The sequence below is a fragment of the Hypomesus nipponensis genome, chromosome 2 (assembly GCF_054491055.1).
Source record: "Hypomesus nipponensis isolate SF chromosome 2, ASM5449105v1, whole genome shotgun sequence".
Lineage (NCBI taxonomy): Eukaryota > Metazoa > Chordata > Actinopteri > Osmeriformes > Osmeridae > Hypomesus > Hypomesus nipponensis.
Genome location: NC_140362.1, coordinates 18,799,563 through 18,809,622, shown reverse-complemented (window position 1 = coordinate 18,809,622; position 10,060 = coordinate 18,799,563). Strand labels below are relative to the sequence as shown.

The following is a 10,060-nucleotide window of genomic DNA, read 5'->3' as shown; positions in this document are numbered from 1 at the left end:
TCGACGTGAAGAAAGTCGCCTCTGCGATAATGGTGGTAACTTCTGTATTAAACTGAGAGTAGTAACATGTATCTTGATAGCCCTCAAAAACATGTCCAGACATATTATAGTGTGTTAGTGTGTGTGTCCTATCTTTCTGTCTGAGCTAGAAAAAAGCTGCAAATTAACTACCTGAGCATGTTTAAAATTACACGAATGGGAAATGTTGAGCTAAAAGGTACATTTAGACACACTTGTTGTAAAGAAAACCATAAAACAAAATGTACCATCTGACTAAATGTCATGGACTCAAGGAAAAAGTTTGTAGACAGTTGGGTCAATACAACAGGTTTTGAGGAAATATAATGAAGTTAATCTGCCCTAGGTTGTAATCATATCCATGTACTCAAAATGCTGGTACAGGAAGAATGGCCCATCCGTTAGTGTTTCCCTGGAACCTGAACTTGTGGAATGTTCACTGAAGAATTAAACAAAGGCCTTATGGTTTCCTCCTGATGTGTACCACCCATGTTCTGCTTGCCCAATGGCTGGCCACCCTTGAAGGTGCATCATGTGATTAGAATGCCTTGTTCCAGTGTGCTCCAAATCAAAAGAAGACGGTTACGGTTTTTATAACTTTCTTTTATGTTTTTTTTTTTTTTACAAATTAGTTGCATCCTAAATAAATAATAATAATAAATAATATTTTAGAGACAGAGAAGAAAAAAACGTTAGCCCCCATACACTACACGTATTATAAATAATACTTTATATATAAAATATTATTACTTTACATAAGTTTACTTTTGACAGTCAAATAATAAGTACATTTTGTCTCACATCCTTTATTTTGACGTTTAGATGAAATTAACCGGAAATACGGTTCTATATTGAGGGTGGCTTTGGCTAGGCTTCACCTAAGCTAACTGGAGAAAGACCTCATTGTATATTTTCGTTAATATTGTCTCTGTCCTTGGATCGATTGAACATTATAAATGACCTATTTATGTGTGCACCGCAGTTAGATTTCTTGCTATAACGTTAAATTGTTGCAGGAGCAGCAAAGAAACGGTTACAGACGCAAATCAAGGCACGGTATGGCGCATCTATTTGCAGTGCATGATTGTGACTATAGCTAGCAATGCATTGTGTAGCATCATCATTCTCATTCACTTATTTGTGAGCGGCGATTTGTAAAAAAAGCTTATTGATTTGACATCAGTAGGCCAAACAGTAAATTGCTTGCCCCTGACATCTCATTTTCAATATTGCTATTTTATTTATCTTTGTGTGTATGTTAAATTGATCTAATCTTATTAACGAGCTTGCAAAATCATCCGCACGGTTCCATATTTCTCCATTGTCCGAATTGTTTTGAGTAATAAAGCATTTTCCCTCGATTTTGTTTGGTCATTTTATGTATTTATTTTAATTTTATGTTTTGTTTTGCACATCCACAGTCCCACCCATTTAATTATTTGTTTGCCAACAAATGATGAATATAAACGCATTTATGTTTATACATTTGCCTAGTGTCCATTATTTTTGTAATGACATTATAGGCGTTCAGTTTTTTAATATTGTGTTTACAGTTAAGTTTCTCTAAAGACCCAGTGCTTGCAGGCTTCTTCAGCTCAGATGCCAATACTCGACAACCATGGAACCTCAAGCCACATTATTTCTCGTAGACATAAAAGGCTCTCGTGTCTAACTGTTCTCGCTTTCAATTACATTTTAATCTTTCAATTAACAATTTGGTGCTAGAGAAGTAGCTGAGTATGATAGCTGTTGTTTTTTCCCCGTTTTGTATGCCAATTAATGGGTTTCAGTAGAGATGGATCAAGTCAGGGTCAAACTCATTCGTAGGAACATAAACAATAATTCAAATGTAAAAGAGCAGAACGCTGGTTTTGTTTCCAACCATTAGGCAAAGATGTCAGACAAAAGCGACCTTAAGGCTGAACTGGAGCGTAAGAAACAACGCTTAGCTCAAATAAGGGAAGAAAAGAAGAGAAAGGAAGAGGAAAAGAAAAAGAAAGACGTAAGATCCACTTTTGATTTGCCTTGGTTATAGTTGTTTCCCCCAGTGACATTTTGCTTACTGTTTGCTTTGCTCCCATCTCTCTCCTCTTACCTTCCCCTCTACCCCTTTCCCCCTGTGCTCAGTCTGATACACAACAGCAGCAAGAGGCTGTCTCTGAGGATTCTGACTTGGATCGCAAACGCAGAGAGACAGAGGCACTTCTGCAGAGTATTGGCATTTCTCCTGAACCTCCCCTAGGTACAGACCATAGATAAGTACATGGTTAACATTTTAGTGAGCGCAATCTCTTGTGTAAGGTTATTTTTTGTTCCGAGTTTGGTGGGGAGTCACGGATGTTAGACGTCCTTGATCACAATACAATGAAATTACATTAAATCTAAGCATCTAGATGTATGTGTCCCATGTAGGGACATTCCATAACACACACCTAAGAAGTGGATGTAAAATTAAGAAACAGAAGCAAGTGGTTTCATTCAAATTCACATAGAAATCTGATATATATATATATATTGTTTGAAGTGGGCAACCATAGGTAAGACGCATGACAAATCTCTCCCTTTTTCTCTTGAATTTATTTTGTCTTTGCTTTTAACCATCCTGTTGATTTGATTCCTGTGGGATTGGCTGTGACTGGGTGTGGTTATGATAATGCTGGCCACCAGTGCAGCCCCTGCAGCCACTCACCTGGGATACCTGTTATTTTCATTATTTAGTCCCAACCCCTCTGTCTCCCTCTTCGCTATCAGTCAGCACCTGTAGTGAGGCGGGCAGCCTGGAGTCTGTGGATGGAGGGACAGGGGGCCGGTAAGGAACTTCAACTCTCATCCTCTCTCACTCATCCTCATTTCTCCTCACGTCCTCTCCTCATGCCCACCTTTTCCTAATCCTCTTCTATATCCTCAACTCTGTCTCACTTCTTTCAACCTCATCCTTCCCTCCTGATAGCAACAAATGTCTTATGGCTATCCTCTTTTGTTTTTTACATCTGTAAATGGGACGCCAGATATCGGTAAGGACCAGTCTGTGTAGTACTGCTTTGGAGAATGCATCATATCATCAAGACCAATAGTTATGTGATGCTTACTGTAGTGGCCTGGAGTCACATCACTGTAATCCATGTTGGGTCTCGTTACGTGACATGCATAGTTGTATCAGGCTGAAGCCAGTGATGTGGAGTGAGTTTTTTTTGTTTGTGTTTGTGTCCCTAATATCTAGCATGACATTGTGAATCTTTGGTAACCTGAGTGTGGTTTAATGAGATGTGTTTTTGGTGCTCCCTGCTGCTATGTTTAGGGCTTTGCAGTGGGACTCTGATCCCTCTACACTGCAGCTTCTATCAGACTCGGACCTGGGGTAAGTCTCTCTCCTTTCAATGTCCCTGTGTCAGCAGGGACTTACACAGAGAAGGGAAGTAACAAAGTACAAATACTTCATCACTGTACTTAAGAACATATCTGGTTACTTCACGATTTATTTTTCTGACACCTTTTTATTTTCACTCCTTAACTTTTTTTACACAAATATCTGTACTTTATACTTCTCACGTTTTCCAACCAGGCTCTCGTTACTTTAGTTTGTATCTGTATTTGGTGGCATTAGCATGAAACTAAAACAGGTAGTAGTAATGGCTAGTGAAATGGCTACTACTAAATGGTAGTAGTTGCTTGAGTGAAAAAGTATAGTCAGTGCTTCAACTTTCACAAGTCTTTTTAAACATGAGTATGTACTTTTGCCATCTCTACACTTACAGGGCCGATTCCAAAGCTTTCTATTATTCTGTTTTTTCTCTTCTTCTCATAAGGCGCAGGATGTGTAGACTTGGGCCATCAAAGATTATCCAGGTCGACTTCCTCCCCAAAGAGGTGGTGAGCTACACTAAAGAGACCCAAACACCCATAGCCCCCAATCCCAAAGACGGTAAAAATAATAATATGCTCAATACAGATGTATACAGAATCTAGACACTGATGATACTCAGGATTTGTCTGTTGTTTCTGCTTTCAGAGGAAGACGAAGAAGAAGAAGAGGAGGAGGTTCCAGAACCTCGAATGAGCCAACCAGAGGAGAAGGAGGAGTCAGTGGAGAAGAAGGAAGGTGAGAAGGACCCACATTCCCAACCATTCTCCAGTCTGTCAAACAACATCCTAAACCTAAAATAGTAAAGCCTTCGCTAGGTTAAAAATCTAGACTTCTTTTCAGAAAGAGTTCTACAAAAAACGTGTTTGTTTTGTGTTTCAGATGCACCAAGAGAGCTGACAGAAGAGGAGACCCAACAAATGCTTCACTCTGAGGACTTCCGGGTATTCTTTGATTGGTCCGTTCGTGTGGTGGAAAGGGCACTGGCTGAGGAGGCAGACATCCTGTTTGATTATAGCGGCAGAGACCTACAAGACAAGGATGGGTGAGATTATGCTTCCAAACAAACAACATGATTATGACTTGACTGAAGAACATGGCTGATTTTTTTCCCCTCAAATTTTAGAGATATGCAGGGTGGGTTGAATCTGTCTTTCAATCGACAATTCTACGATGAACACTGGTCAAAACATAGAGTGGTCACCTGCCTCGACTGGTCTCCACAGGTACCATACAATCTGTCTCATTGTAACCATTCTCTCATAGTTATTAACTTCCTCAAGTCCACTGCTCAGTTACCTGTGTGTGTGTGTGTGTGTGTGTACAGCACCCTGAACTGCTGGTGGCCTCCTACAACAGCAATGAGGATGCTCCCCAGGAGCCTGATGGCGTGGCGCTGGTTTGGAACATGAAGTTTAAAAAGATGACTCCAGAATTCATATTCCACTGTCAGGTAGGAAATTGTGTCCTTCTCTCCGTCCAATTCTCCACCCGCACTTTCTATGTGCCTTCTTCTTGTTGTGTGAGCTAACACACCACTTGTTTTCATTCACATATTGTTTCATGAACAATGACACCGTGAAGTCTTCAGTGATGTCGGTGGGTTTTGCCCAGTTCCATCCCAACCTGATTGTGGGAGGGACATACTCAGGTCAGATTGTGTTGTGGGACAACCGCAGCCATAGACGCACTCCTGTCCAGAGGAGCCCATTGTCCTCAGCAGCTCACACAGTAAGCACCTCATTCTCTCTTCCATGAAATTATGGGTGTAGTAAATTGATTAATCTGAATGAAGGGAGTCAGATGGCTGAGCGGTGAGGGAGTCGGCCTAGTAATCAGAAGGTTGCCGGATCGATTTGCCGCCGTGCCAAATGACGTTGTGTCCTTGGGCAAGGCACTTCACCCTACTTGCCTCAGGGGAAATGTACCCTGTACTTACTGTAAGTCGCTCTGGATAAGAGCGTCTGCTAAATGACTAAATTTAATCTATGACCGATACCGAATAGGATACTACGCTGGCAGAAACATACAATCCCGAATGACATAAACAAAAGTCAAGAACAATGGCATAGCTCTGATGCCTTATGCTTTCCATAGCACCCTGTGTACTGTGTCAACGTGGTGGGAACTCAGAACGCCAACAACCTGATCACCGTGTCAACGGACGGAAAGATGTGTTCCTGGAGTCTGGACATGCTCTCTCAACCTCAGGTCAGTCTTGTGTCGGTCTCTGTCCTATGACACATCTAATTGGACTGCTGATGCTAACTGTGTCCTCTATTGAACAGGAGAGTATAGAGCTGATGTACAACAAGTCTCGGTCTGTGGCCGTCACAGGGATGGCCTTTCCAACTGGAGACGTGAACAATTTTGTGGTGGGAAGTGAGGAGGGGCTGGTCTATTCCGCGTCCCGTCACGGCAGGTCAGTCAAACCAGATGGACACGCCGGTCTAGTCCAATACACTCAGGGCCTCATTTACTAACATCGCGACCGCAGCTTAATCTGCGCCTTTGCCCAACCAGAAATAGTGCATGGTGTATTTCCGCATTTTGCGTGGTGTTTATCAAACCAGATCCTCGTCGGGCAATCAGCGCCTTACTCCGCCCATTAGTGTTAATTGGCGCGCCGTTAAAAGATAGGAGAAATCGCCTGCATGGTACTGCCACCATGGGTGATTTGAGGAAAAGAAAAAGAAGGTTCTGCAAACCGGAGATAGAAATATTGGTTCACAAAGTTACAGCTAACATTAACATGTTACAAGGAAGAAATACACCTCTCCTCCCATCTCTTTGCAGCACACGCCTACTTTCCCTTATACCCCCTCCCAGCAGGGGTAATCTGTGTTTTCACTCAAGTTCACTGCCTTTGTAAATACGGTTTTATGTCTTTATCCGCTATTTTACGCCTCAAAATGGGCACAATCTTGTTAGTAAATGAGGCCCTCAGAGTAGTAATATAAATCACATCTTCCGTGGGAAGACTGGAATGGCTGAGATTGTTTGTGTGTGCATTTCTCCTCCAGTAAAGCAGGCATAGCAGAGATGTTCGAGGGGCATCAGGGTCCAGTTACAGGCATCAGCTGCCACAATGCTGTGGGCGGAGTTGACTTCTCCCACCTCTTCATTACCTCCTCGTTTGATTGGACGGTAAAACTGTGGAGCACAAAGGTAACAACTAAACCAACTGATGCTACGGTGTTATGCTTCTACTTCGTCAACTTGCTGTCCTCGGAAGTCTTTACCCTGAATTATCGACTGTCTCTTTTCTTGTGTTCCTCTGACTAATGCCTGCCTGCTTATTTCTGTCGTTTTTTCTGTCTAGCACAACAAGCCGCTGTACTCGTTTGAGGACAACGCAGATTACGTGTATGATGTCATGTGGTCTCCGGTCCATCCAGCAGTGTTTGCGTCTGTAGATGGGAGGGGTCGCCTGGACCTGTGGAACCTCAACAACGACACCGAGGTGAGTCACAGCTCTTTCTGTGGCTCACATCGCTAACACTACATCCTAACATTTACATTTAGTCATTTAGCGGACACGCTCATCCAGAGCGACTTACAGTAAGTACAGGGACATTCCTCGGAGGCAAGTATTGTGAAGTGCCTTGCCCAAGGATACAACGTAATTTTTCACGGCCAGAAATTGAACCGGCAACCTTCTGATTAATGGCCCGATTCCCTAACCGCTCAACCATCTGGTCCCAGTTGAACCTGACCTGATGGCTGTGGATGGAAAGCCACATGCCTTTGTTTTTTTGGGGGGGGATGGTGATGTTTATGTGTGTAACTACCATACGGTATGTAGGCTAGCAATGACTCATGATGAGATGTGTTTTTAGGTTCCGAGCGCCAGCGTGACAATGGAGGGGCCGTGCGCTTTAAACCAGGTCAGGTGGTCTTCAGGAGGCAAAGAGGTTGCCGTGGGCGACTCTGAGGGCGGCGTTGGGATTTACGATGTTGGAGAGGTGAGGTGTTGAACATCAGTAATGGAGTTGGTGGGCATCCACCTGAGAACCAAAACAGAGATCCTGTTACTGACCTCCTGACATAGTGCTAACTTGTCTATAACATGTCTCACAGCTGGCGGTGCCCCATGCTGATGATTGGAGCCGCTTCGCCCGCACACTGGAGGAGCTACGTTCCCATGGTGATGGCGAGGGGGAGGGCGGCACGGAGCTGGCCGGCTAATACCTCCTTAACCCTTTACCAGTCGGGGCATCAGGCACCATCCAGACAGACACTCACATTGCCCAATCATATCATGGCAAGGCACTGATTTTGTCAGCCAAGAAGGATGTGTTCAGTATTCTAACAATGCCTGGTCTGAAGTGAATTCTCACTTTGGTGGGTTAATGAATCACTGTGATCCAGTTTCATGCTCAGGCTTAAAAGAAAAAAAACAGTTGAAGAGCAAGAATGCTATTATATTTTATTTGTGCTTAACTTTTGAAAAATTCTAATTTTAATTATTAATCTCAACATGATAGATTGCAATGAGCTATAATCTGTATGAACTATTCTGTAAAAAGAAAGTGTTTAATTAAAATGTCAATTCGAAAATGGAGGTCTATTGACTAATTCCTTTAAGAAATTAATAAAAAAAAATACATACTATTTTGAAGAATATTATCAATCATGGTCATGTAAAATATCATATTTAATTGAAGATATTTTCTGAGCCATTACGTCTTCGCAATTGCTTTGTAAGTCTTTTTTATGGTTTATTTTGCGTTTGGAATCAAACATTTCCACTATCATGTATTTTTGTGTCTCGCTGTGTGTGTAGTGCATGTGCTGTGTTGATTGGAAAATAAGTATCTTTATAGTCAGTCATAGTCATCATATCATTAGTTTAAATCATACGTATTAAAAAAAAATCTGTGATAAAATTAAATAATCCTGTATAGGACTACGCCAGTTCTTGTTCTTCAAAATGAAGATAAACAGACCCACTGGTTTTACGCACCGGTGTTACCACATTTTGCTAGTGAATACAGTTTTGGTAACGATGGGACTGAGAATTAGACGCATGTCATGATGGCTAGTTGTAGGACAGTGCGGCATAATTTGGTTTTAGAACACACGGAGTTCTGTTACCATGACAATTACGTCAATATTAGTGTCGGTAACTAAAGGTCATTCTAAAGACAAGCGCCAGTCAGAAGGAAGGAAACAGAATGGCGGAAGAAAACTTCTCAGTGTGCAATTCAAGCCGGATGATGATGTAGTTTTAGTCACTTTAACGCATTTTTTTTTGTTTTGTGTAATTCCGTTTCCCTGGCTTCTGTGCTATGCACGGTCGAGAAAAGGACACAAGCTCTCCCGTATCGTTTGCACTCCAGAGCAAAGCTTGTGGATTAGCGTTGACTTCTCTTGCTACTAGCTTTCAATGCTGTAGCACTACATGCTATGCTATTCGGTAGACTTTTTGTCGGACTAATCTTCAAATTAACAACGTCGGAACAAGTGAAGGAACGACCTAGCTTCCGACAGTTTAGTTACGCTCACATTGTCTGAGTAGTTACTTTTTCTCTACTTGGCTAGTAGCTTACTAGTTAACTTGTTAACGTTAGCTAGCTAGCTAGCTAATGTTTGCATTTAGTTAGCTAGCAAACGTTAGCTTTCCTGTCTACAAGTACAAGTTAATTTTGACATGACTTAGGTCTCCCAGCCGGTTACTAGTGGAAACAAGCTTGCGTACTTACTGAATTGATGGGTTCTCCAATTCAATATAATGAATTAGCCAGCCATTAAATAACATTTTATGATTGTTTTAGCCACGGTGAAATCTAGTGCAGGTCCAAATGATGGGTGATTTCTCTTTGCCTTTCCGATAACTATATTTAAACAATTTGTATATGGTATTGATGTATCGGGTGAAAAAAGGAAAGAAAAAGCAGTTCAGGCAGATCTTTCAAACGATGGACATTTTTTGTTAAAATAATAAAAAATGACTTGGCCAGGTGTGAAATAACTGAAGCTGTCTAAGACAAGGGACTATCTGGCTAAGATCACGAACTAATATGACGTTTATTATCGTGATATTCCACAGTACATAATTCCTGTCAACCAGAAGAGGGCAGCCAAGGTCAAAGTCGACCTTGTAAAATTCCATGTCCTTTATTGGACTGGCAAGTGTGAATAAACATGGAGCAGCTCACTCTGTTTTGCACTCAGTGAAGGTTGGTTGTCAGTTGTTGTAAACATCCCCGACTGGAAGCTGTGTTTATGTACCAACTTCCAGTAGGATGTTTTCTCCTCCTGGCCTCCCCAGACTCCCACTGGTGTGTCAGTAGTATGACTTGTTTATACTCCACCTGTTTAAGAGGCGTAGGATTCAGGTTGGTTGCTTTTTAGTACATTTCAAACATTCTGTTGCGACTTTCTGTCTGATCGCTGCACACATTCTGTCTGGCCTTTTAAGACGTCCTCTATGGGCCTCTCTGTAAATATTCCATCTGGACCCTGAAAACATCCTGCCCAGCCTTTGTAAACATCCTACACTCAGCTCTGGCCTGTGTGCGGCTGGGGAGAGGCGGTTTACCCTGGCTGGACTGGTGACCGCCTGCTACACTCCTGGGGACAAGGAATTGTTAAGGACCAATAAGTAATTATTAAGCAGTGAAGCTTCTACTCAGGTACACCATGTGACTCAGGCCCTAACTAGCCACTCACCCTTCT

At 42.1% G+C, this 10,060-nt stretch overlaps 1 protein-coding gene and 1 long non-coding RNA gene across 2 annotated transcripts; one reads left to right on the top strand and one right to left on the bottom strand.

Moving 5' to 3' along the window:
- The first annotated feature begins 51 nt into the window (after positions 1-51).
- Positions 52-7,939, top strand: dync1i1b (dynein cytoplasmic 1 intermediate chain 1b). Its single transcript, XM_084710163.1, has 17 exons — positions 52-1,074; positions 1,907-2,020; positions 2,146-2,260; positions 2,770-2,827; positions 3,317-3,376; positions 3,825-3,940; positions 4,028-4,117; positions 4,262-4,424; positions 4,506-4,605; positions 4,707-4,832; positions 4,964-5,110; positions 5,477-5,590; positions 5,668-5,801; positions 6,403-6,547; positions 6,702-6,842; positions 7,219-7,344; positions 7,460-7,939. Exons 2-17 carry the CDS (start codon positions 1,913-1,915, stop codon positions 7,565-7,567), a joined length of 1,851 nt encoding a protein of 616 aa, XP_084566289.1. The 5' UTR covers positions 52-1,074; positions 1,907-1,912; the 3' UTR covers positions 7,568-7,939.
- On the bottom strand, positions 2,242-9,221 carry LOC146301344 (uncharacterized). The gene is made up of 3 exons (XR_014768919.1): positions 9,085-9,221; positions 4,679-7,386; positions 2,242-4,407 (listed from the first exon to the last, which is right to left on the bottom strand). It is a non-coding gene; the product is annotated as an uncharacterized LOC146301344 (long non-coding RNA).
- Between the last annotated feature and the right edge of the window lie 839 nt (positions 9,222-10,060).

Bases quoted from the DNA above. Each gene is read 5' to 3' on its own strand.
- dync1i1b (XM_084710163.1), top strand. From the start codon at position 1,913: ATGTCAGACAAAAGCGACCTTAAGGCTGAACTGGAGCGTAAGAAACAA. The intron at 2,261-2,769 runs GTACAGACCATA...CTTCGCTATCAG, and splicing joins TTCTCCTGAACCTCCCCTAG to TCAGCACCTGTAGTGAGGCG. The intron at 4,425-4,505 runs GTGAGATTATGC...CTCAAATTTTAG, and splicing joins GACCTACAAGACAAGGATGG to AGATATGCAGGGTGGGTTGA.